The sequence below is a fragment of the Manacus candei genome, unplaced genomic scaffold, assembly GCF_025592945.1.
Source record: "Manacus candei isolate 608988 ecotype Guabito, Panama unplaced genomic scaffold, ASM2559294v1 h1tg000152l, whole genome shotgun sequence".
Lineage (NCBI taxonomy): Eukaryota > Metazoa > Chordata > Aves > Passeriformes > Pipridae > Manacus > Manacus candei.
This window is the reverse complement of record NW_026138200.1, coordinates 800,026-827,677: the sequence shown is the minus strand read 5'-3', so window position 1 is coordinate 827,677 and position 27,652 is coordinate 800,026. Positions and strand designations below refer to the sequence as shown.

Here is a 27,652-nt window from a genome sequence, read left to right as displayed (position 1 = left end):
AACACTGAAAACCAAGAAGGGGTTGTCTTCAGAACGATTCAGCACTCTGTATCACAGTGATCTCATAAAACAAGTATGTGCAGTTTGTAGACACTGAGGATGATTAAGCCAGTTATTTTTTCTTCTGAATTTCTATTTCTGACATTTTGGTACCCAGTAGAAAAGGTAATGAATGTACCTAAGAAGGAATGTCACTGAGAAATATCTTTATTCTTATACTTAAGACAACAAGAGCAGTTTCTTCATGACATTAGCTTTGCAAGACACATACACTGACTATTTGTACTGAAAAAAAGTTACAAATCTGATGGCACTGAAAGCCAGCTGATGCCCCCAGATGTGATTATAGCCTGATATGTAAGTTTGCTTTCTTTGCAGAGAACAGCACATTCCAAGCCACCCTAAGTAACAGGTTGGTTAGAAAAAGGCAGATAAACACCTATAAATCCATATGATGCATGAAACTTGTAAGATTATTGACCTGAGAAACAGTAATTATTCTATGAGCTATGACTCTTCTCAATCCATATTTCAAGCAAAGCATAGCAAGCTCTTAACAGATATATGTTACATTACCTCTTAATCGAAATGTTGAAAGATTCTAGTTTGAAAGTTGTGCACTAACATTCAAAACAGTTGAAGAATTTTTTCAAGTGCCATAATTGTTGCCATTCAGATGCAGTTCAAAAGTTTAAGAATTAATCACTGTTTTCCCCTTCTGCTCAGAATATTCCCAATATGAAGAATGAGAGTTTACCTCTTCCAAGAAATCACAAATTATTCTTTAAAACCAATGCTGATATGCCTTTTCAACTGAACTATCTGCATCAGCCACCACATTTCTGCATAATTTATTTTTTGAATAAAATCTTATCTTCTACTCCTAATTCCTAAAAAACTAGTAATAGCAGTTCAATCCTATCAACACAGCATTTTTACAAAATTTGCTTTGAGCCTGCAATATGTGTAGCACAACCACAACATTTGCAAACAACATTTACTCAACATGCATTAAATATAAAGGCAGGCTTCAAAATAGGCTCAGAGATGTAGGTTCAATAACATGCAGAGAATACATCACCTGTTCTTGGTAGCTGTCTTCTGGACACAATGACTAACAGCAAAATAAGGACACAATTTGTATGCATTCTGAGAAAACTGAAGTCTTTAATTCCTTTCTGGTATTTCAGAATAGGCAGAACTAGAATAGTTGTACACTGATGAGTCAAGGAGGCTTTAAATCCCTCTAATTTGATTCCCAACAAAAGGCCAAGTCACTAAACACTGCAGCAGAAACGTACTTACAGACCCCTTTTTAGTGTGATTGCATTTGTCCTGTCACAAGACTGTTTGCTCTGAAACTCCAGAAATCTAGAAACAAAATATTTCCAACATTTCTATGCCAACAATTCATATTGATTAGAACTCCGGCTTTTGCTTTCATTCCAGATATGATCTGAATTAATTAATTGAATAATGTAACTCTTCAAAACCATTTTTTCCATGACAGAAGTTTTGATCATGTGTAGGAAAGTAAGTTCCTACTTTCTATAGCTGCTCCAGAATTTATTTCCTGCATTCACACACATTATTACATGAAAAATAACCTCTGGGGCCTCTGTACTGCAAACAGCCACTGTGACTGAGTTCAACTCTGATTTAAGACCTTGTGTTTCATCACTCGAGAATGCTCACTGCAATGAATTCCACACATCCAAATAATCCAAACCAAAACCTTGACATTGTACTGTTTACTCTTAAAACTGGTTCCAAGATAGGTGCTAAAGGGGGTTGCAGAAACTATGCAAGACATCCAGAAGTTCCATGAATGCTGCTAGGGATCTACGGTGTTTTCACTGCCCTCTTGTGCAATTTTGGGGAAGGAAAGGAAAAAAAAAAAGTGTATTGATGTTAGTTGGTAGTACTACGGTTAAGCTGAATCAAAGAAACAGGAAAGTTTTAAACACTGACTGCAAGTCATGCGGACAAACTTAACTTGTGATTCATCCAGGTAACTCGTGTAATAACTGCAATGCAGACACAGCAGCAAAGAATGAATCTGAGCTTCATGAGATAACTATTTATGAGCTATTTGCATTAAGCCCTGTTTTAGAAAACAGAAGAGAGCTCCCTACCTCTACAGAAAAGGTCTTGTCTGAACTATTTCTTTTGTATTGGGAAGTAAAGGTTACATAATGTATCACCTTTTTGCTATTCTTGCACATAATGCTTAAGATATGAAAGTAACTTTTGTTAAACAAAGTAATGTTTTACTTGAAAACAAAGTGCTACATCTAAGTCACCTGACTTTTTAGACTACCTTAAGGTTCTCATATAAATAGATGTAAGATCCTAGAAGAAAACTGAAAAAGAAATCTTTATCTTATCTGTCATTAAGTAGGCACTTTGAGACATTTCAAAAAGTTTTTCTACAAAACCAACACTTTTAAAACTGATAATGTTCAAAATTAAAATAAAATACTTCTAGTAGCATAAAGGAACTAATAGTTTACAAAAGCAACACATGCACTCACTAGAATCTAACTAAGAGCTTTAAACACATTTCAAAAGTCTGAGAACTAGAGCATGAAAGGCTATGGTTAATAAAAAAGTCATATGAATGATTCTTTATGATTATTCAGTTCCTCTGGAGAAAGTAATTATTTTAGTTTATGAAAGGAAAGTAGAAAAAATTCTTAACATATTCCCACAATATCTGATCAAATGAACATGCATCAATCTCTAGTTATAATGCATCAAATAAACATTTATAAATAGTACACAAGGTAATGCAGCAAAATACTATTCAAGATCCTAATAATTTGAAAATAATTTTACTAGGTTTCAAAATACAAAGAAAAAGGATAATCAGGAGTAATGGAAAGAAGTTCAGTATGATTATTGTGTGATCTGGATACTGTTAGCATCAAGTATGTATAGTCCCTGTATACTGCTAAGTGCCCACCTGCAAATAAGAAATGCCATTGCAGCAGTTGTAAAACAATATATATGGTAGTTTCACATTCATAAAAATCCAAAGCCATCTTTTAAACAAACAGCAGACATTGCTAGAGTCAAGAAAATGGCTCTCCAAGGATTCCATTGGAGCAGTCTGCAGTTCCAACAGTTTAACATAAATCAGTTCTTCATCAAAAATCCTGTGAAGACTTGTTTTGGAGAGGAAGTGTAACTGCATGTCACTTACACTCCTCCTTCAAATACAACCCTTTTAAATTATTTATTCATCCTCACCATGAATATTTCAAATACTTGTTATCATCCACTTCATTTTCCTCTTGATTCAAGCAAGAGTTTCTATACCTATATTACTCATTATTCTCCTTAGAGCATAAACAACTTTTCAGACAGATACCCCTCACATGTCAGATAAAAAGAGAACCTGCTATCTCCCATTTATGTTTTCCACAGCGATGCCAACAAGGTCAAATACAGTGTGAGCATTGCTGTTAGCTCCCTTGCCAAATTTTAAAATTTTTTATATATTCTAACACTGATGGAAACAATGCGCTATTTGTGCTTCTTTTTAAAAGCATATTTGAAATTTGCTGTAACTGCCAAAAGAAGCATCGTGTAGTCACTACTTTCTCTTGTCTGTAAGCTTTTTAGGTTCTCAAAGAATAAACTAATTTCAGTATCTTCACCTCCAAATATCCCAACTTCTACTGGAAGTAAAGAAAGTAATATTTAGAACTGAATTTTCATATATCATTGGATGAACAGAATTTCCCAACATTTCCAACTACTCATTCTTGTTAAATAATACTATACCAAAAGTACAGTCTTGTAACTGAGATGCACATGCAGAATATGTCCTTAGAAAGACTTAGATTTTTTTGTTTTTCTTAAGGCGTAGGTCACAGAATTGGACAGTCTCAAGGCTATCCATGCCTCAAACATATTTGGCAGGAAAAAAAAAATTAATTCTACACCCTCTCTAAGGACAGTAGAGGACACTAGCTTCCACAAAATCTTCTAACTATAAAGAAATCAAGGGTTGCATGAGAATCCCATGTTCCAAGGGTGGGAGGTTTGCAGCCAAAGTATATCCGGTCCTGAGATGAAGAACACTTTCCTTCACTCTGTCCTAGTTAGGACAGCTGAGACCAGTTCATCACTGGATGGGTGTAACCCAAAACTGTGTATTCTATAGCCTTCCATGCCATTTCCCAGAAACTGCTATCAATGAACCATTTACACCATCTGCACACAGAGCCTGACTCCTCAGGCTATAAACTAGGTGTTAAGAGGCCTGCAAGATAGGAGTTGCTCTTGTCCTCACGCCCATTAAGGAACCCCCCACCCTGAGGGAGGTACTGAGCATTCCTGCCTGAACTGGAGGATATATAACCTTGGAGTCTTGGGACCTTTTTAACCACTTGTGCGGTCCAGAGGAAGACTGCAGACCACCGCTCTTTTGACCAGACTGCAATCACCACTCTCACCAACAGGTTTTCCCCTCTCCTTTTCCTTTGGACTCAGAGGGCCCAAAGAACACCACTCTGTTCATGCCCCAGGGTGCTGGGTTATATATTTGGGTTTTGTGGGTTAAAACCAATTGTTTGTCTGTATAATCGTACTTATTGTATTATTTTATTAAATTGTTATTCTGACTTATAAGCTCTCTGTTGAGTTCCTTTCCCCTGCTGGTTTACCTTTAAATCAGCACACACTCTTAACAGTTCTCTCTTCAAACACAGAAGTGGTACCAGCAGCTCCTAAAGAAGCTGGTTCCACCAGCTTCAGACTGACCTGATAAAGGGTCTCTAAAGGAGAGGATAAAAAGTAAAAACAGTACATAAGAAGACCACTGAAGTTTGTTAAAAAGGGCACTAGTAACAATAATTATGTTCTATATCACATTTTATTTAACATTGCTAAAGTCACGTCTCTCTAATTTTTAAGTACCTCCCGGTTAACAAATATATGCCTACTAATATTCTCACAAAATATTTCTAGAAACAACCTCATAGGACTAAGTATGTATCTGTGGAGGAAACATTCTAAAACTTCTCATATTCTGTTATATTACAAATTAATTAAAATCAGTATCATCCACCAAAAAGGCAGAGAAGGCTTGGCCTTACTAGGTTGTGCAGAATCAATAGACATTTTTGAAAGTACATTCATTTTCTGCAGAACAACTGGTAATCACGAACTCGGGGGCACTGTGTTGAAGAGAAGATGAGCAAACATCCCACACCTTTTTATCAAAGACAAACATTTCCTAAGGGAATTACACTGTTAGCTTCCTCTTCATATGATACTCTCAGTTCCTTATGTTAAGCATTCCTTCCATTACAGCTTCTGTTTGATTGTCTCACATTTTTAGACTGAGCTTCATTAGACAAATTTTAGGGGCCAGATTTTGTTTTCTTTTAATTTTTGTGAAGCATGCAAATTCATTCTAACTCACTTTGGAAATATTTTTTCTTACTCTTTGCAACACCGGTAACGACATCAATAATCCTTAACAAAAATTCCACAACTTGTTACAAGTTTAATATAAAGAAAATACATTTATCTGATTTTTATTGTCAAGACCTAAGAACACAGTATGCACATATATGACAAAAGCATTTTCTTTTTGATTAAGTAGGAAGGTAACACTCAAATTAAAAGCAATGGTAATTGCTACCTATTTTTCATCAACTTCTCAATGCCTAGAAATGGTTAAAAAATAATGCCTCTCATTCTCAAACCCACACTTTTCTGTGTCTATTGCACACACAAAAATTGCTTTATTTGGCTTAATACACTTTTCCTCTTTAGACGAGATGAAACATGACTGGGTAAATAAGATTCAGCAGTTACCAGGACAGACAATCCTCAGCCTAAATGTTATAAATCCTTAAGATGACTAAAAATTCCCCTAACATTTATTTATTTTTACAACACCATGATTTTTAGCCTGGTTCCCTAGCCAAATTCTAATTGGAGCAATTACAGCCTACTTAAATTCTCCATCTAAATCAGCAGGAAATGGCTGTCTCCCATTCCGAACAAATGAATATTACTGGTATGTCCTGTTAAACTTCTGCGAAAAATTTAAAAATATCTCAAAACAATTCTAAAACCTAGAATCCAGCTATGCTATCATTCTGGAAACATGCCAAATCAGAGTACAGCCTTGGGCCTTGAGGACGCCCAAGGCTGTACTTGTTTCAGGGACATAATTACAACATGATTATGTTGGTGCTGCAGGGAGAAACAGTTCTCTGTTCCAAAGGAGACTCAACTATAACTCAGCTCCAGACAGAAGGTAAATCCGTACCAATCCATCTGGCAAATCATTCAACAATCACCTTTGTACCTGTTGCTTCAAGTCAGGAAAAGTGTCACAACATGCTAACAGTCTGTTAAGTTTTGTTAAAGATCTCAGCACATTTTCTAATGACACGTAGGAGAGAGCATGAACACATACACACTCTCTTACTAAAGTCTTTTAATAAGTGCCATCCATTCCCTTGAAAAATGTTTCTGTCCGAGATTTAAAGCTGTCCACCAGTCAACACTGCCATGACTGCTTTTTGCTAGTCTTTGTCCCCCTCCAGCCAGATTTTGATGGCACAAACACCAGACAGATTCCTAGTGCATCTTTGCAGGGCAAAAAACTTGGAAAAGACTACTGTATCTCCCAGCCTCAAAATTTACCAAATGAAATATTGCCCTCATTAAGAATCTGCTCTCTGTAAAATAAGCTGTTTTCTCTTCTAAAGATTTTCTTCAAGTATTCCAGAAAGGCTTACTTCTCAGGATAGAAGCCAAACCTGTAAAGCTTCATACTACAGAAGATGCTCTGCTGCCTCCTTCCCCCTCTCAGCTTACAACCACATGAAAAATTGTCACTGATGATCCAAACAGGTTTTTACACCAGTAGAAGAAAAAGTACTACAGAAAAGCACTGATCACAATAGCCATCTTCTTATTTTCCTCACTCCTCAAATTAATATAAGCCTCCTATATAAAAAGGAATACTACAACAAGACAAAAATATCAGAGGGAATTAATATTAAGTGTACCTATTACAAAAATGTATAATACTCAAAAAAATATCAGTGCTGATTCAAAACAATTCAGCAAATAACTGCTGTTAATCGTTTTCCCATAAAAACACCGATACAAAAAATTCCCATCAAAGATAATAACCACCAGCAACTCCTTCTACCATATGTTTATTCCATAAAATATCCAGTGTGAGCTGGGCAGTCCTGGGCCAGCCCTGGACTCAAAAGTTGCCAGCCTCATAGCAACCCAACTTGACAAATGTGCCTATTGATGGTCTGTAATAAAAAAGCAAAAACAACTGAACAAGGAATAGTGAAAAACAAAATGTTCCTACAATAAAAACCACAGCTGAAGTCAGGCTTGAGATACAGCAGCAAGCTATCAAGGTAAAGCCAGTATTTTGATATATTTTATCAGTTATACAAAATTCACAAGACTTCTGACTACAAATCGCAAATACACTGTAAGCATTGGAGAAAAATGTTATTCCTTCAGGATCAAAAACATCGATACTTGTGTTTTCAAGAAATTACTTCAGCAGCAAAATATGCTAACAAAAGAGAGACAGTCTCATACTACATCTGAGGGAAAAAAAAAATTCAGCTTTCAGTTTCTCCTGTCTCAGTTCTGCACCCATGTATACCAACCACAGCCTGACATACAAGCAAGGAAAAGGAATCACAGAGTTCTCATAACTGCAACACCTGCCTTCCCTGGGGCTCACAAGATCATCCTGTGATCACCAATCGATCAACAGGAAATCAGGAAAGCACAGCTGCTTCCTGATTCCCTTCACAGGAAAGAAAAACTGAGTTCACGAGCAGCAGTAAGGGAAGGCTCTAGACCCCAAAGGCCTCTGGCATTCACACTGACACAAAATCTTCCCAGTTATAAATTAACTGTTTAGACTGAAAAACCACAAGTCTCATATTTCTGCTGCTCTGCTTACTCTCAACCAAATCTATTCTAGACTGTTTTGTAACTATTGTCTTAAGTTCAGACAAACTTAAATCACACCAGACCGCAAGTTACCTTTCTGTCTGAAACTTTTCAGTAGGGTCTTTTAACTCTGGTCTCCAATAACCACTTCGTCAAGCCAGCTGTAGTATTATTCAAATACATATAAATAAAAAATAAACACCAGTGTCTTGTTAGAAATTAAAACAGCCAATCAGCAAAGTGACTACTGAGATAGGTTAAAGTAAAGTAAAACTACCGAGATAAGTTAAAGTAAAACAAGCTTTTGTGAACATAGTTTTTGCCTTCGTCATTCTGGAGAAGATAGTAGAAGAAAAAGAGTGACTTCAGTATGACATGATACACAACTGAAATTCAGTGAGCCTATGACACCCTCAGGAATATAGACTCACTCCACAGAGCCATAACAGCTAAAATGTAAGACAATTACTGACATAGATCAATAATAGTAAACCATAAGTCAAGTTAGGGTTTATGTTGTTCTCAAGGGAAGTTTGGGATTTATCGCCAGTTGGTTCCCTGAGACAGAAAAAGTCATATGTGGGGTACAGAGGAGATCACAGAAGGTACAGGACTAAAATGTACAGTTTGATAATTAAACAACTCCATAGGCAACAGTGAATCAAGTGGACCGGACATAATAATGTAAACCCCTATGGCACCAGAATTTCCTCTGCAGGGAAACGAAAAAAAAGAAAAAATTTGTGATCATGTAAGTTTAGGTTCACTCTAAAAATCAGTTATGTCATTGCTTAAGAAGTTCATCTCATTCATTTTAATTGAGCACTATAAACTTAAGTGTTGAAGTTCACAAAATGCAAACTAAGAGATATCACACAAAAACAGAGTGCCCAGTAAAAACTAAAGAGAAGTTGAAAGGAAAGCCTTGAGACACCCGAAAATTTGGGGCTTTTTTATAGTTAGGTTTGTATTTGAGTAACAGGACATACAGGTCTTTTTCTGCTACCCTGTGGTTCAAAACATCATAACTAAGGCTGTTTTTACAGGACTTCTATCACTGTTGCTACACATGGAAACCATCAAACAAAATTCAGTGCCACAAAATATTTGATCCAGGCAGTTTTGAAGAACAAACATCAAACCATTAATCTTTTCACGGAATTGTAAAGGTTGGAAAAGACCTTCAAAATCATCTAGTCCAACCATCAACTCAGTGCTACCACTGTAATCCTTAAACCTCTAAACCAGAGCACCCAGCACCAGATACAGATGCCTTTTAACTAAATGGAGAAAGATTTGCTAACTAAATATCTGTGAAACCAAAATTAGGCTGTTAGGGGTTTTTCTTGATTTCAACATAGACAGAAAAATCTATATCTCTCTAGCAAATAGGCCTGGCTCTTTTTTAGAAAAAAAAAAAACAAACCAAAATACACAAAAATAAACAACAAAGAAACAAAAAGGGAAAGAAAGGGGAAAAAAAAGAAAAAAAAAACCCTCAGTTACCATAGTTCATTTTCTCAAAACAGTCCTGGTATAAAACTGTTTCAGGCCCACCTCTGCCTACTCTTTCTTCTAAAAAATTCTACATATGATTTGGGAAATAAACCATCTAAAATATTAATATGAAATGTTTACCTCATTCTTTCATAACATGAAAACAAAGAAGTAAACAATATATAATAATTGATAATGAATTTCACATGTGTAATTTTGTTTTAAATCCTAGTATTTTGAAATCAAAACAATCATTTGCATTTGATAAAGTATCATTAAAAAAAACAGATAACCTGCATTTCAAACAAGTCACGCTTCACCTAGAAATTCCATCATAAAGGAAGAGCACACACACAAATCAGAGTCTACTGAAAGCATTAAAACATTAAAGAGGAACAAATTACTTACATTATCTTCTTCCTCTGTATCATCATTGTCATTATCGTCATCACTATCCTTGAACCCTGGTGGAAGTGGTGGCCCAATGAATTCATCATCATCATCATCAGTATCCTCAGCTGGACCTTTAGTAGAACTCTGGGGTTGCTTGGAAGGACCAGTTAACTCTTCATTTGAGCTGTCCTCACTTTCACTACTGACTATCTCTCTGCAAGAAAAATTTAAAACATTACTATTTCAAGAACATGGCCACTTCCATAGGAATTTTCCAATAAAAGATGTTGGGCACTCTTGTCAACCTATAGACACCAAAAATAGCAGTAAAATGTATGTTAATGTACATTTTTATTAACCATCATCTTGAAAGCACAAAAAAAAAGCTTTGAGAAAGGAATATCACAATGACAGACAGTTCAAAAAACTGAAGAAAATAAAAAAAGTTAAATGGATTGTAAAAGCAACAGTACCACGTCATTAGTACAGATTTCAACATTGCTTAGAAACCAACAGAATATACTGTTACACAGCAATTTCAAGATTCTGTTTCAAGCTGCAGCTTGTACAGATGCTCTGCACCTCTGTTGTCTGGGTGGAAAACAAAACAGTAACTGCCCAGGCTCACACCCAGACTGAGAACACAAAGCATGGTGCTTGCTTTGAAATGCTGGTAAAGAATAATAGAGTACTAGGCACTTTCGCACAAAGTCTAAACTCTGAAAGTTACATCAAATTGCCACTTTGATGTTGTCCAAATCGGTTGTGTAAACACATTATTTTTGGCATTGGGAAATTTCTGAAAAGTTGAGTTATTTAGTCCACGCTCATGCAGTTTATTCAAAATAGCCGCGCCCCCTCTGCTGGCAGCTCCAAGAAGCGCCACTCGAATCAGCAGAAGATCTCAAAGGAATTAGCAGCCTTTCGACTACATAAAGTGTATCATTACAGTGATACTTTGCAGCACAAATCATTTGTTCCTTTCATATTCAGTGAGATAAACTCCCAAGCCAAGTCTTGCAATTTGATCTTATATTTTCAGAATTTTTAAGTGAGCAGACTGCAAAACAGTCTTATTTTTCTCTTCTCTTTGTTAAACTATAGAGGTATCACTTTAGGGTTTTTTTAAAAAAAGTTTAGGTTATCGCTTAAAAACTGTAATAAAAACATGAAAGTTTAAGAACATAATAAAGGATTAAGAAAATCAGTTCTAACCTATGTAATTGTGACAGAGAAGGCATCCTCGTTCTGCCCCCAACACCAGCTGTACACTAAACAGGTACTAACTACAAATTTTTGTGTTGGACAAGCAACTGAAACTCTATTTTAGGAATAAATCAAAAAAACCTAAACCCAACACAATTTAGGTCCTCAGATATTACAGAGAAGAGGCAAGTTTGATGCCTGAAAGTTTTTCTAAGTTTTCCAACTATATTTATTAGCATAATAAAGTAAAGTACCTCTACATACGAACTTGCTTTTGCATAGTGATGACAGACATCTAAAGACTTCCATCAGGATATGATTATCTAATAAAAACAACTCAAATAAAAAGAGTTTCTCCTACTCTACAAAAATGGGGCAATCAATATCCTTTTACCAAAAGGAAAATTTTACAGCATGTGAAGCACAGCTTGGGATCTTCAAAGTTCTTCCAGTAAGTTATCCTCAAAACTAAGTTCACAATACTATGGGCAAAAGACTTGTGTTTTAACAGCTGATATGCATTCCTAGACTAAAAATCTTTTCCCCAAATACTAAACTATTTAATAAGCTTTGGAATGTAACCAAAAATATACACGGTGACAGTGAGAAGGATGCATACAGCATACAAGGAGGCCATTCCAATCCGGGCGTCACGGATTTTCAGATCTTTCTACAGACACCCAAAAGCAATATCTACCTGTCTTCCTAACTACCCGTCCTTATCATTTTCTCATTTGCTAGGAAGGAAGTTGATCAAATCAAACATTTCAGTATTTTAAGGGGCAGTGTAGCCACTCTGCACATGAAATGGCCAGAGTTGCTGTCCTATTTTTCAACCCCACTCCAAGCTTGGCAGGGACAGCCAAGTACTCCAGCTACAGCTACCGGTATCCTCTGTCCTGACTGGAATAAAGTCAAACATACCAACACGCCAGTGCAGCCAGACCAAAAGCCCATCTGCCCTCCTGACAGCAACTGGGAGTGGTGCTGACAGAAAGGATAAAACAAGTGGTGCTCCTTCAACTTTCAGCCTTCAAGTCTAACTCTACCAGAGGCTGTAAAGGAAGAAGAACCATTTTGCCAGCCCCTTTCCCAGGATTCAGAGAAGTGTAAGGAATTTTTTTTGCTTCCCCTTATTACCTCCTCAGTGAGTGAAACAAGCTGTAAGAGTAAAGAAAAGGAAACTGTAACAGAGCATGGATGGTACACTAAGAGGAGAAATAATAAAAAACATTCTGAGAGTTGTGCAAATATGTAAGCATATCCTTCCCATGTGTTAACTTTTCTTACATCATTCACTCAATTTTCTCCATTTTTTTTCTTTTCATTTTGCAAAGCACAATTACTACACTTCTGCATAAATACATTAAATACCATAACTATTGTAAACATCCCTCTACAGCAAAACACCTCAAGAGCCAAAATAATCAGTAGCTATTCTTCACGTTGTTTTGGAGAGACTATCAACTAGAAAATTAGTATAAGGGCTACTAAGATATCTGAAAGTACCTGGAAATTAAAAAAAAAATTAAAATTCAGTAAACTGCTGCCATTTTCAGGGAACAGATGATGCTACACATACTAAATCAGTTTATAGTAACTAAAATCTACTTTATAAAAAAAAATAGAAAATCCTGTATTTCAGACTTAAATTGTTAGTTGCAGAATTGTTCCTCTGAATTAAGATTGAGGCACAATGGCATGTCTCTTTCATTAGCTTCCTGTTTCTAACCACTAAGTACTAAGCCACATATCCTGTTTTACAAGGAAATACAAAACTTCCAGGAGAGCTTTTCATGTCAAGCCCTTCCTTCTCAATGCTTAGTAAAAACAAAAGGAAAAACAGAAGAAAATTTACTATCAGCAGAACTCAGATGAGTTACCAGAGCTTACATAATAACTCAGCATACCGAAAGGTATTTGTTATCTTGCTTTATACAAAGTCCCTGGAGTTCTCTCCTGTCATTTCATTAGCAAAATGAAATGATTATGGAAAGCCTCTGTATCAACTGACTGCTCTCCACCTTACCATTTGTTTAAATTGCTTCTGTATACTGGAGTCACCCATACACGATCATATTACATTTAAAATTCTTGTTGTTCTTCATTATGTCACCAAATAGATATATAAGTTCATCAAAAGAAAATGGGAGCACGGATATTTTTCCCTCGAGCACAAGAGGATCCAGAGGGCAGTATTTCAGTTATTTCAGTGAGAGTGCATGGCTCATTCGAGCTTTTCATAGAGCAGCAGGCAAAAAATTTTCTAACAAAAATTTGCTCAGTCAGAAATTCTAAAAGTTTCTCTATAACAACCTACCACATATAGACTCTACCAGCCCGTAACATACATATATAGAGGTATGTATATATACATACATATATATATATACATATACATATAACATACATATATATAGGTCTGGTAGAGTCTTCTATGGCTTATTAGACTTAGATAGAGAAACCTAAAAATTTACAGTGCACTCATCTCTGCAAGCCCTGCCATACAATGGAGTTTGTGGTCCCCATTGCCCTCAGTTCCTTTTGATCTTCCAGCAATTCAGAATTCAAACTGTAAAAGCCATAGCATACATTGTTTATCAATAATAAATGTTGGCAAGTCTTAAGAGTATATTTCATACTGAAGACAAAACAAAAAACTTTCTTTACCCCACCATTATTCTAGAAAACCTGCATGCAGAGGCTCTCCACCTACCTCACTTTCTTTGTCATCAGACATGAACAAGTACATTCCATTTACAAGTGAGAAAAATAGCTGCTAATAAGATTGACATGTTTTCATTATATCTGCCCTAATATTTAAAAAAATCCACAGATATTGACGTTATGGTTATTTTTAAAAAGTATGCCCAACAGGATCAAGGAGAAGACTGCAAAAATGAGTATCAAATATACCTAATATCAATATATACAAATATGGACACATCTTCAGGATTAAAAAAAAAAAAATCAAAATCTGTGTTTTCATTGAAATACTTCAGATAACACAGATATGTTCACAAAAGTTAAATGTCACTCATGTTATCAGAACAAACAAACACCCTTTTCAGAAAAGAAATCTGCTAATGGAATCTCCCACCATATCTAAGTACCTTTCAGTTAATGTGGACCCAGCCCCTGTTGCACTGGATGCTGAAGCTGATGACTCAGCGCATGGGATTCTAAACTCCTTTTCAGTCTGGTCTTCCTTTTCTCTTTCACGGGCCTCTGAACACAGAGAGCACAGAAAAGGCAAATAATCAAGTCTTTTAGAAAATATTAAAATTAATGGTTTGCTGAGGACAGTTAGCCAACTTTCTTCATTTTCAGACCTATATGAAATATTTGAAAAGGTAACAGCAAATAAAACATTTAACCTGAAAATACTTTTACACATAAACTAAATTTCCATTGCTGCTGCAATGATCACACTACAAAATACTACAAGAAAGCAAAAATGCCAGTTGTTCATTTGTACATGCTTTCAAACATAAGTTGATTACATAAGGATGCTGATATTTCAGTATTTTCAACACTATATTAAACCAGCATGATCACTTCAGAGAACTTTTGATGTTTTCATAGTGCAGGGAACTAAATTGGTACATAAGCATACAGATGTGAACACCTGCAAGATATAGAACCAGGAAACATATCAGGTAGTGGAAGAGACATATGCGAAAGTTATCACAGTTATTCCAAAAAGCTAAAAATCAGAAGTGTATCTTAAGAAATCTGAAAATAAAATGCTCACATTAAGCCCCCCAACAAAAAGCTGTAACACATACACATTTTTGATTGCTATACGCTGAATACTAAAATTTGTTTCTAAGTTAAATACCTGAACTACATACAAAGCTTTAAAATTTTTGGCAAAATAATGAACTTTACAAAAAAACTGCTGCATGCTTCCTTTACAGGCACAAGCCTAGAATCTGGGGGCAGGGCAGAGGGATGGGGTGGGGTGGAGCAGGGAAAGGAAGAGGATACATTCAAGACATAGGTCACGATATCTTGACTTAAAAACTCAGGGGTTTGTAATCGCTTACTGAATCTCCCTCCTAAACAAAAATTTGATGAAAACAAATGATTTCTCAAGAGAAATGATAGCTCAAGTTGAACGAGTCTCAAACATAAAAAGGTTTCCAACATGGACACACATTGCTGTGTTTAGATTCAGCGAACACAAAAATAAAAACAAAAAAATATTCCAAACTGAATTTGGGAATCCCTTGTATATTTGAATTCCACAGTGTCTTAAAGTCCACAAAGTCAATGAGCCCACACAGATCTTGTGGTTCTGCATAGAATCAAGGCAATAAAAAGCCCTAACATCGTAACATGATTAGATTATTAAGGTCTATTAATTTCATAAACCTCAACAGTTAAGAGAGCAGGTTAAGTATAATCTAGTAGGATGGAAGCTGCTCAACCACGATGGCATCATATGAAAAACAAAACAGAAGGCATACGTTCTGCACAAACTGTCCAAGTGGAGGGAGAAAGCATGCAAAATTGATAAAGGGATTTCTAGAATATATATGAGTGCTCTCAAGGACCTTGTTTGGACTGCTGTTCACTTGGATACAGGCAGCAAATGATACTATTTCCTCCATCTACCACTCTCAAACCACCACCTTGAAAATGCACAGCAAAAGACAGAGACACACTTGTGGACTGCAATATAACCTGATGTTTGGTATAAGACAAACAAGTCTTCTTCATTATTCTGTTGTCTTTAGATTAAAGCTTCGTACCATCTTCCCTTCCAAAATACATACGCAGCTAAGTAAAAGAAGAAAGGAAATACTCTCATGTTCAAATTCACCTTTTTCCTGTATCTGCAAGCTTGCACACTCACACTGCTCTTACATCCTCAGACCTCACAAGTAAATTAATAACTTTACTATCCATCAAGGCCCAAGCTGTTAAGGACTGTTTTACTTGAACAAAACTGCGTCTATGTTTTGTTCTCTAGACAGCCAGTCCGAGACACTTCAAACATCACCCTAAGAGAGGAAACCAAAACATGTTTTAAAACGCATTAAGCCGACTACGCTTCTTACCCAAGACCTTTCTGCTCCTCTCTACTGCGGTTCTTCTCGTTTGCTCAAACATCGCTTCGAGGTCGAAAGTCCGAGCTTTCTTCCCTGAAGACAAAGAAAAAGCAGACTGGAACAGAGCCCCACCTGCAACTGAGAGGCTCTGCTCCCACCTCCACCAGCAGCCTCCGCCGGGGCTCCCCGGCACCTCCCGCCCGCATCGACACGCACCGAAGCCCGAGAACCCCATGGTGGCCGCCAGCTCCGGGTCGGGTGCCCCCAGCATCTCTGCGTCTGCAACGAGAGGGAGAAGAGAGGAAAGCACGGGGTCAGGGGGGGCCGCGGGCTGGGCTGGGCCGAGCCCCCTCGCACCCCGCCGCTCACCGCCCTCCGCCGCCGGCTCCATGCTGCGCCTGCCCCGGATCCACAACAGGCGCCGGCAGGAAACGGCCGGGCGGGACCAAAGGAGCTTCCTTCCCATCGCAGGAACCCGTCATCGTCATGGATCCAACGCCCTGCTGCTGGCAGGGCCACATAAAACTGACCCACGTGACTACGAGTGTCGTGCAGACGGTCCTAGAGCTCTGCCAGGCTCGGTGCCGCGACAAATTCCCTGGGAAGCCTCTTCCAGGGACCGACAGTCCTCTCAGAAAATGAACCATTTCCTGATGTCCAACCTGAATTTCCCATGACAACAGCTTCATGCCACCTCGTCCTGTCCTACTGCTGATCACCACAGAGATCAGATCAGAACCTCCTCTGCGCTGCCCCCATGAGGAAGGTGTTCCGTGCTGTGAGGTCCCCCTTCAGCCTCCTCCAGGCTGAACAAGCCAAATGACCTCAGCCTCTTCTCATAAGTCTTACCCTTGAGACCCTTCACCATCTTGGTCCCCCTCCTCCTGATACACAACAGTGTGATGTCCTTCTTAAACTGAGGTGCCCAAAACTGGACACAGGACTTGAGATGGGAAGTGCAACCCCACAGTACAGTGTAGAATCGGGGCCAGTGATACTGTGTCTCATGCACTCCTGGACACAGTTGGCCCTTTTGGCTTCCAGGGCATTGCTGGCTCATATTCAACTTGCCATCAACCCTAAAACTCAGATTGCTTTTCGTGGGGCTGCACTCCAGCCTCTCATCCCCCAGTTTGTTTGTATAACTAGGATTTCCCTGTCCCAGGTGGAGAATCCGGCACTTGCTCTTGTTCAATTTTATATAGTGGGCAATTGCCTAGCTCTCTATCCAAATCTCTGTAAGGCCTCTCTATTATCAAGGGAGGCCACAGCTCCTCCTAGTTTAGTATCACCAAACTAACTTAATTCCTGCAAACCAGATCATTTATAAGAATATTAAAAAGCACTGTCCCTAAAACTGAGCCCTGGGAAACCTTGCTGGTGACTGGTTGATAGCATCTCAATCTTGAGAAGATACAGCAAGAAATTCCCCATTTGCCATGTAAACCCTGCAGGGGTCGAGGCTTAACTTCAGGTTCTGCATTTGGAAAGCAGAGCAGGAGGATTTTGTTTCTTTTGCCATGAGCCTCTGCTATAAATGAAGCTTTCCAGAATGTGTGCTGGACCGATCCAGGAGCAGAAATTCAGTGCAGTCTAGGCAGCAAACATGACTTACAAATCAGACCCCTTCCCTGAAATCCAAGTTTCATCCAGCCCCAAAATTTCCTGTGACAATTTCGAAATGTCTATGCTGTTCAGAGCAGACACGTCACTTAGCAGAGACCCAGCCTTGGTAAGTTAACAGCCTGCTACCGTCACATTGATGTGTCAACCCAAATTCTGGAAAAATAGTAGCTTCCTCAGGCAACTTACTCTGCTTCCACACCTTATCTCTGAACAGACGCACTGTGCACGCCTTGGAAGGGGAATCCCTGTGTTGTCCCAAACACAGGCTCCTTACCTGGTGTGTAGTGCCAATTTACACACCGAGACGAGGCATTTCTATTCCTTTATTCTAGTTTGCACAAAGTAGGGAGATGTGTGGTAACTCACAAAAGGCTGGCCTCCCAATCATCAAAGCTTTACACTATTTATACATTTTAACAAACAAAGGCATCAGCATTCATTGGTTACAAATTACATAATTTTTTTATTAACCTCTATATGGTGCTTGTATCTCTCACTTGTCCTGCTAATTAGCCCATAGGTGCAGTTCTTCCTTCCTCTTGAGTTTGGGGTTCATTTTGAGTAGGTAGTCAATGACTCCATGGCTGGGATCACACACTGCTGAAATTACATCACACACTGCTGAAATTACCTTTACCCCAGTTAATGCTCAGTTCTGCTGACTTCGCTCCTTGTGACTCTTATCGAAACGATCTTGTGATTGTCTTCTCTTCTCCTTAGAACATAAGATTTGCTAAGTGTACAATGTTGAAATGTGATTGCTTAACCATAACTGTCCATCCACATCTACAAACTAAAAAAAATTGCAACACTTGACTCAAACCCCTATTGAAATCATAAGGGGCTCGGTATAACCCTGTTTTTAGTTTACATCACTACACACAAAGTCACAGAATCACCAGGGTTGGAAGGGACTTCTGGAGATCATCCAGTCTAACTTTCCTGCCAAGCTAGGGTCAGCTGAAGCAGGTGACACAGGAACATGTCCAAGTGGTTTTGGAATGTCTCCAGAAAGGGACACTCCATGACCTCCCCAGGCAGCCTGTTCCAGTGCCCTGCCACCCTCAATGCAAAGTTCTTCCTCATGTTAAGGTGGAACTTGTGTTTTAGTTTATGGCCATTGCTCCTCATCCTGTCACTGGACACCACTGAAAAGAGTCTGCCACATCCTCCTGGCACCTGCCTTTGAGATATTTATATGTATTAATGAGATCCCCTCTCAGTCTTCTCTTCTCTAGACTAAACAGGCTGCCGCAGTCTCTCCTTATAAGAGATGCTCCAGACCCCTAATCATCTTTAGCCCTCCACTGGACCCTCTCCAGCAGCTCTCTGTCTTCCTTGGATTTTCTTCCGAAATCTGCGTATGTCTGTCTGATCTATACTGTAACTCCACAGTATAGATCACACAGTTATCACTCAGGCTGGCAGCATAACACCACTAAATCATTTAGGCTGGAAAAGACCTCTGAGATCAACAAGTCCAACCTTTGTCAACTGAGACTCTCTTTGCCTGGGCTGTTGCAGGGGCTGGAAAAGACCTACTGTGACTGCAGAGTGGACAGGCAGGTAGGGAGCTGCCCAGGGCCGCACACCACTGACTGAAGCCACTTCCCACTGCTCTCCTCAGGGCCCTCCTGTGCCTTTGAGGGGTGGCACAGCACATTACTCCTGTCCCTCGGGTGACCTTGGGGATCCCTGCAGGATGCAGCACAGCCCCGACGGGGCTGTCAGAGCAGATCACAGAAACACAGAATGGGTCAGGTTGGAAGGGACCACAGTGGGTCATCTGGGCCAACCTCCCTGCTCAAGCAGGGCCATAGAGCACATGGCACAAGATTGTGTCCAGATGGTTCTTGAATATCTCCAATGATATTCAAGGGAGACTCTACAGCCCCTCTGGGCAACCTGTTCCAGTGCGTGGTCACCTGCACGGTAAAGAAGATCTTCCTCGTGTTCAGATGGAACTTCCTGTGCATCAGTTTCTGCCCGTTGCCTCTTGTCCTATTGCTGGGCACCAACGAGCAGAGCCCGGCTCCATTCTCTTGGCACACAGCCTCCTTTAGATATTTATACACACTGACGAGGTCTCCTCTCAGCCACCTCTTCGTCACACCTGCTTTGTCGCCTCTTCGCCTCATCCCTCCCACCCGCGCAACGCCGGACCCGCCCGTCCCGGGGGCGTTCCCACTGCCGGGACGCCCCTTTTCCGCCCCCCTTCCCTTCCCATATCCCGCTTCCCGCCGCCGGAAGCAGCGTCGCGCGCGGGGACTGCCGGGATTGGGCGGGCGGTGGAGCTGCGCGGGAGCGTCGCCATCGCCGCCGCTGATCGCGATGCCCGCGGCCACGAGCCCCGCGGCGCCGGCCGCGCAGGAGGCGCTGGAGGCGGCCGGTCGCATCATCGACCGGCAGATCCAGGACGACCGCTGCTACCCGGACCTCTCGGAGCTGCTGGCGGTGCCGGCGCCCGGTGAGTGAGGGGGCTCCGCTCGGGTCCCGCCGCCCCCGGAGCCCCCAGGACCCACCGCGGGGCGGCCCCGGCCGGCGCTGCCCGGGCAGACACGCGTGCGGGCCGTGCTGGGGCCGGGCCGGGCCGGGTCTAAGGGGCTGCTCCGTCGCAGCCTCGGTGCGCGGGTGGGAGCTGTGGGGGTGAGCCCTGCGGGGGCGCTGGGCTGGATCTGCCTCGTCTCCCTCCAGAAGGTGAAGAAAACGGCGCTAGTTTTCTGTTCTACCTTTTGGGAATCTCGTGCAGGATGCTCTCGTGGTAACCCGTGCGCCCATCCCTAAGTTACAAGCAGCCTGGAAAGCTCTTCTTCGGCTTTAGTTTGTCTCTAGCTTTATGTCACACGTGGGTGTGATGTGAGGCATACGTCTTTTCAAACATTTATCTTCCTTAACACATCAAGGCAGCATTTTTCCATTAGTGCTGACTGTTTGGCAAAGTGGGCTGTGAAGAGGCACTCTAGAGCTGTAGGTGTATAATTAATATACGTCCAGGAGTGTCTGGATGCATACAAAGAGTATCTGTTTTCTGCTGTGGTGTGTATGGCCGGAGTGTAACTGCCCTGGCAGCATCATGGATACGCGTCACATAAAATAATGGGTGTACATGGGTGTTTTGACTTGGTACTGGGAGTACAGATCACCTTTTCTAGGTGAAGGAATATGCTCCTGGGTTCTTCTAGTGTGTATCTGGCCATACAATGAATAAAGGGCTGGAAAGTGTCATGGAAAAAAAGAGGGTAAGGAGCAGACTGGGGTCTAGATGAGTTGTTCTAACAGTTTGTCTGCAAATCTGTTTGCTCTTGTCTGATTTAAAGTTTAGATTTATTGTTCATGGTTCTACTTACAGAAATCTCTGTTCACATGTATCTTGTGAGTAGTGGTATTTATATATTTAAAGTCTCTGTAGCATCAAGGCATTTGATCATTTTTTATTCTTACTTGCAGGTAGCCCTACTGTTTCTGGTATGTCGGATATGGATTATCCTTTACAAGGACCAGGTTTGCTGTCAATACCTAATCTTCCAGAGATCAGCTCAGTCCGCAGAGTCCCACTTCCACCAGAGCTAGTGGAGCAGTTTGGACGTATCCTTATGAAAAAAATATGTTAGATTGTGTAAGCAGTAATATTAGAAACAAATTTCTTTCCTCTATATTCTTCTTCCCCAATCTTCTTGACAGACTCCCAGTAAGAAAATTTTATGTTGTTCAGGTTCTCTTCATAGCACTCCAAATGGTAACAAGGTCCATTTGTGTAGAGTTCCTGGTGGAATTGGTTGTTGTATGAAGAATTTTCAAGTATATGGTACACCGTTTCTGTACTACTGTATATTAATTAATAGGATTTTTTTAAATGCTCCAAAGAGGATTTTGCTACCCAAAATGCATTTAATCCTTACATCAGCAGTGCTTTAGATATGCAGTGCAATTGTATGATGGGAGTATTTCCAGAGATCAGCAGAGCTTGGCTGACCATCGACAGTGACATCTTTATGTGGAACTATGAAGACGGGTATGTAGAGAACACGTTCCTGATTATGTTTTATTTGTCCTATAGCAGAGTTAAGAGATTGCAGTGGTGGAAGATTGTTTACTGGCAGCACAGAGGTGTGCTGTTCAGTTGAACTGATCTTGATTCCTCTTAGGCTTTACTAAAACTTTTGAATAATAAGTATTTAAAGATTTGTAAGAGTTAGTAATGTTGCTGCCAAATCATCTACAGATGAGAGAAAGGAAAATGCATTTTCTTAGGGTTAGACTAGCTAATATTCTAAAGTTACTGCAGTATTTACGCTGGAGCTTTGCTTGTGCCAAAAAAGTAGAAAAAAATTATTCTAGTTGCCTAACTTTTTTAAGTAGGTTTTGTAAGTACTGAGATGCATGTACAGTGACCAGTCATTCCCACAATGGTGAGTAATACAGCGTTAGTATTTCAAAGTATTGTTATTGAACCTCTCCTCCCTTCCTTCTTTTATGGATGCATAAAACTGAAAATAAGTTCATTGTATTTTCAAATGGCATTGATAAGTTTTTAATTTGTGGGTTTGCTTCTTTATTTACCTATATAGAAGGAACTCTTTTAGTAAGAATTGCTTAGTGTACAGTGTTGCATTCTAAGAAGATTGAAGTTCAGATTAGCTCCTCTCTACATTTACATTGTGTCAGAGTGTATCAAATACATTCCCCAAGGAAAAGAACACTGCATGGTGTTAATGGTACATGGTAGGGAGGAAACTGGAAGTTTGTGCTTCAGATAGTTTTCATGGGGCAAAAAAACTCCCACGTAACTTCTTCCTCTTGATGTTAATCAGCATTGAGATGCTGCATCATATAATTCACAGTATGAATTTACAAAATACAAAAATATACTGCAGCTGGCTTTCAGGTTTGAAATTCAACTATAGAGGCTTCAAGCAGCTCAAATGACTGCATGGTTTTACTGTGAAACTTCTCTGTTATTCCGTTCTGCTGGACCTGCTTTCACCGAGAGTGAAAGATGTAGATGGTTTCAGCGTGTTACACAAGTATTAGTCATTTTTAAATATAAACAATGTGATTTTATGTTTACTTTGTTATTATGTGATACTACATGACAAATTTTATGCAGGGGTTTTTTTTGTCTGTTTGTTTGTTGACAGGGGAGATCTGGCTTATTTTGATGGCCTTAGTGAAACTATTCTTGCAGTGGGTCTTGTAAAGCCAAAGGCAGGTAAGGAATATATGACAGTGATTAGAATTAGGCAGTACTGAACCTTCCATATATTTTTTATTTACTTTATATATGTGCAGGTATATTTTATACTCTATATTAATAATCTAATTAAATATGCATTAATATGAAATAAAATGTCTTATTTTATACGTATCCATATATATTAACATGCATATGTATTAACGTCTGGATGTGGCACTTAGTGCTATGGTTTAGTTGACGAGGTGTTCAGTCTCAAGGTTGGACTCGGTGATCCTGGAGGTCTTTTGCAACCTCAGTGATTCTCTGATATGTGAAAATCTGTGGTTTGTGTATGTGTATATATGTACACAAAAGAGACATCAGTTTTAGAAACATTATAAAATTAATTACAAGCCAAAAATAATATAGTATTAACTATAACTGGTTTATTACTGCTGACTATATATATTAAATATAGTATGGTTCGCCAGTTATTTATGCTGATAAGCTTGCCTTTTTTTTTCTTTGTCACATCATGCTCCAACATTTATATGGTTCATAAATTTACACATTCAAGCAGTAACTTCCATGGGATCCTGGTTTCTAGCCCTCCCTGTTATTTTGGTAGCTACTGCCTAAATAACACTGAAGTCAAAGTTGAATTGGTGAGAGGGTTGAGTTTAAAAGAAGTATGTTTGTAAGAAAAATGTCATTTTAAAGATCCTGTATTTCATGAACTGCTGGCTGAATATTCCTTTCAAATTCTAGATTTTCACACATCTTTAGGTTTTACATATGATTGTTCCCTCTAATCAGTTGATATGGCTTTCTAGTGGATACATTGGCAACATCATGTGATCTCAGGGCAGGCTGCAAACTAAATTTTCTTTTCTTCCTTTATTTAGGTATCTTCCAGCCTCACGTACGACACTTACTTGTTCTGGCTACACCAGTGGACATTGTGATTTTAGGGCTTCATTGTTCTAATATACAACCAGGTAATTCTCTCTTCTCCATTCTTTCCAGTTGTGTATTAACAAATACACGTGGCAACTTTATTAGTAGTCATTCAAAAAATAAAACCAAACCCCAAACATTTGCTAAGTCCCTTGCTAGTTTTTAAATCTTTAAATTGTGTTACAAACAGGGGAAGTAATTTTTATAGTGTGTGCACTTGCTGGATTATGAACTCCATGAGAAGCGTTGAGTTTTGTTACTCACCTAGTTAACATAAAAAAAGCTTTTGAAACAGGTAATCCTGTTAATTAAACAGCATTTTGAGAAGGGGGAGAAGAAATGAATCTTGAAACTAGTGAATACAGTTTATTAACTTTGTTGGCTTTTCCTACCACAAATTTTCTGCCAATTTTTCCTACCACAAAAATTGAGAACCTGTTTTTTATGCCATATATATTAATAGAGAGAAAAAATTGTTTGGAAAAAGTAACATTTTGCTTTTTTAATACCGTGTTGGTGTGAAAGAGATAATATGTAAAAACCTGTGTTTTGGACTTGTTGCAATTTAGAGGAGGTGACAATGTATAGAAATGAAAAACATTGCATTTCCTTACTTGGGAACTTAGACAGAATGTTTATTTTCTTAAAAAACAGGATTTGTTCCTCTGCAGTTCACTTTGGACAAAAGCTATTCCTGAATATTTTTACTAATTTTGAAATATGGTGTGATTTTTCCTGCTTTCTGAAATGTTTCTTGTCACGGACCTGTAATATTTATTAGAACAGCTTAAAATCTAAAGAGGTTTTATTTGTTTGCTTATCTGAGGTACTGGATCACTCAATGACAGCATGTCTGGAGGAATGCAGCTGCTACCAGATCCTCTGTATTCACTCCCTACTGACAATACCTACATCCTGGCAATTACCTCCAGTGATAACGGGCGCATCTTTTTGGCTGGAAAAGATGGCTGCTTATATGAAGTAGCATACCAGGTATGGTGTTTGGTACCTGACTGTGGGTTTTACGCACAGGCGTTTTTCATTGTTTCATTGTTTTGGGATATAAGCAATAGGAATTCTAGAAGGTATCAAGTTTGCAATCTTTTTGCTTCTATGATTGTGTTGCATGGCTTGGTTGCACAACAGCTCTGATATCTTAATGTAGATGCGTTTTGTTTGAAGAAGCAGTAGTTACATAGGGAGTAACAGTGCAATCTTAGTCAAGTTAAAATCAAATTGTGACATGCACAATTTTTTATGCAAAATTTTCCTTTTAATGGTCACTTTTTTTCTTTCAATTGAATAATACATACTTGTGAAATTAAATCAAAGTAGTTAGATTTTTACTTGTTTTCATACTTATCCTGTAAACAGCTTTTTTAATATTGCTACTAGTTTGGAATTGTTTTGCTTTTTTCTTTCAATGCTGTGTTTGTTTTAAATTGTAGGCTGAAGCAGGCTGGTTTAGTCAGCGCTGTAGAAAAATAAACCATTCAAAGAGTGTGCTGTCTTTCCTTGTTCCTTCATTGCTACAGTTCACATTCTCAGAGGATGGTAAGTACTGATTTTAAAGGCTTAGCCAATAATTTGATGTAACCTTTTAAAATGATACTACCAAGAAGTCAGACTGAATAGTTTGCTTACTCATAGAATTGAATGATTGCCAATGAAATTTGCAGTGATTATTATGAAAGAATTTTGTAATTGTATACAGATTGTTTGTGTGTCTAATTCAGGATCTAGATAGCAAAGCCTGAAAAATTTGGCATTTCAGACTACAGTTAGTGATCTGTATCACAAAACTAATATGTGCTTAGTGGGATCAGCGTGGGGATCAGTGTGAACACCAAGAATCTATAAGTAAATAATCTTACCCTGTTTTACTGCTTAGTGAAAAATTAGACAATTTTTTTTTTTTTAGTTTACTAACAGTTGTGTGAAGTTGATTGCTGTTTTAAATCACTTCCAGTAGGAGTCCTGAGACTGCAGTTTTTGTTAACTTACAATTAATTATATTTTAGGTATTCTAAACTTGTTTTCACCAGATCAAGTGTTAATTTTCTGGTTCTCCCTTTTCCCCATCCTCCCCAGATCCTGTGGTTCAAATTGCCATTGACAACTCTCGAAATATCTTGTACACCCGCTCTGAAAAAGGAGTCCTGCAAGTATGTGACTTCTTATGACTGTGGCTGTGTTGCTAATGTGTATAATAACGTGTATATAACTTTTTAAGTTTTCCTCAATACCTGGGAATTGTCTGTAGGTATGTCAGGACATTATTTCTGTTGATCTTTTTCTAACAAAGTGTGTGCTAAAGACTTAAAGTACTTTTAAGGAAAGAGTAGCCTCAATTATATGGAAACATGAGTATAAAATAAAAATGCAGTGTGAGTTTCTGCTTGGTAAGTGAGGCTGTATTTATTCATTCATTCCTAAATCAGTAAACTGTATTATTGAATTGCAGGTTTACGATTTGGGGCAAGATGGTCAAGGAATGACCAGGGTTACTTCTCTTTCACAAAATGCTATAGTTTCTGCTGCAGGGAGCATTGCCAGGTATGTTCATGACAATTGTAATCTAAGAGGCTTCCTATAAGGCCAGTAGTTTCATACTACCGTTTTGAAGAATGTTGTTTGCCTATTTCCTTGGATTGAAAGTGTATGGGATTTTTTTGTTTTGTTTTTCAGAACAATAGATCGTTCTGTATTTAAGCCTATTATTCAAATAGCAGTAATTGAAAATTCTGAATCCATAGACTGTCAACTACTAGCAATCACCCATGCAGGTAAAAAAGCAGTGCTAATTCCCCTCTGTTTAAACTAATAAACAGTATCTGCACAGTTTAGCAAATTTGTGACCTATTTCTATCTTTTTTTCAGGTGTCCGACTGTATTTTAGTACTTCACAATTTAAGCATCCAACAGCTCGTCCTTCCATGTTAACTTTGGTTCATGTCCGTTTGCCACCTGGATTTTCAGCTTCCTCTAATGTAGAGAAGCCCTCAAAGGTTCACAGAGCTCTTTATAGCAAAGGTAAGTGGTGGAACATGGCTTAAATGAAATTAATTTTTGGGGGGTGACAGTCACTGTTGCACTGTTTTTGTATTGGGGAGCTTGAAGCGGTGGGAATAACTGAAAGCTCTAAGTGTGGCCCTTACAAAGTACTGAACAGCTGCCGGATGGTTCCAGCTTTATGCCATTTCTGATGGTAGGCTCAGTTTTTAAAAGTGCTGCAGAAATGCAGTGGGCAAATATCTCTATATTGCTGACCCTTTAGGTCATATGTACTGATTTTTTGCTTTGAAGTCATTTCTGGATGTTTTCTCATCCATCTGCATAACCTCTCTTTTTTGAGGCACGTTCTACCCATTTTAGGCTCACTTTTATTTGCATTTTAGATAGGAGGTGGTGTTAAAAGTGACCTTCTGAAGAACCTTATGACATACAAACTCAGGAGATATTATTTGCTGCTCAAATTGTATGATAACTACTTACAGATTGATTTTTGCTAGTTTAAGAATGAATTAATGAGTTTTGAATTTTATGGATGATTATTACTTCTAATACTGCTCTAATAGACTAATACTGTCTTCTAACAGACTTACTGTTGCTCTTCTTGCTAGGGGTCCTGCTGATGGCAGCTTCAGAAAATGAGGATAATGACATCCTGTGGTGTGTCAATCATGATTCTTTTCCTTTTCAAAAGCCAATGATGGAAACACAGGTACAAATCTAACTTCTATAGGTTTTTGATGAAATCTAGGTGTTTTTTTTTTTC

At 38.8% G+C, this 27,652-nt stretch overlaps 2 protein-coding genes across 4 annotated transcripts in view; one reads left to right on the top strand and one right to left on the bottom strand.

The window, feature by feature from the left end:
- The window catches only part of WDR70 (WD repeat domain 70), a 133,111-nt gene extending 113,897 nt beyond the window's left edge, over positions 1-19,214 (bottom strand). The window contains exons 1-5 of one of the 2 annotated variants that reach the window (XM_051772298.1): positions 18,216-19,214; positions 16,335-16,397; positions 16,128-16,211; positions 14,175-14,289; positions 9,871-10,069 (exon numbers count right to left, since the gene is read on the bottom strand). In XM_051772298.1, the coding sequence (XP_051628258.1) occupies positions 9,871-10,069; positions 14,175-14,289; positions 16,128-16,211; positions 16,335-16,389 (453 nt within the window). In that variant the 5' untranslated portion in view covers positions 16,390-16,397; positions 18,216-19,214. Of the gene's footprint in view, positions 1-9,870; positions 10,070-14,174; positions 14,290-16,127; positions 16,212-16,334; positions 16,398-16,487; positions 16,555-18,215 lie in introns of those variants that run through there. The other variant, XM_051772297.1, reaches the window with a different exon arrangement.
- Positions 19,215-20,021: 807 nt separating this feature from the next.
- Positions 20,022-27,652, top strand: part of NUP155 (nucleoporin 155) — a 30,598-nt gene continuing 22,967 nt past the window's right edge. For both annotated transcript variants that reach the window (XM_051772296.1, XM_051772295.1), the window contains exons 1-12: positions 20,022-20,211; positions 21,192-21,329; positions 21,660-21,756; positions 22,883-22,953; positions 23,823-23,915; positions 24,701-24,867; positions 25,323-25,428; positions 25,966-26,039; positions 26,339-26,430; positions 26,563-26,660; positions 26,755-26,907; positions 27,498-27,598. In XM_051772296.1, coding sequence (XP_051628256.1) covers positions 20,076-20,211; positions 21,192-21,329; positions 21,660-21,756; positions 22,883-22,953; positions 23,823-23,915; positions 24,701-24,867; positions 25,323-25,428; positions 25,966-26,039; positions 26,339-26,430; positions 26,563-26,660; positions 26,755-26,907; positions 27,498-27,598 — 1,326 coding nt within the window. In that variant the 5' untranslated portion in view covers positions 20,022-20,075. The remainder of the gene's footprint in view (positions 20,212-21,191; positions 21,330-21,659; positions 21,757-22,882; positions 22,954-23,822; positions 23,916-24,700; positions 24,868-25,322; positions 25,429-25,965; positions 26,040-26,338; positions 26,431-26,562; positions 26,661-26,754; positions 26,908-27,497; positions 27,599-27,652) is intronic.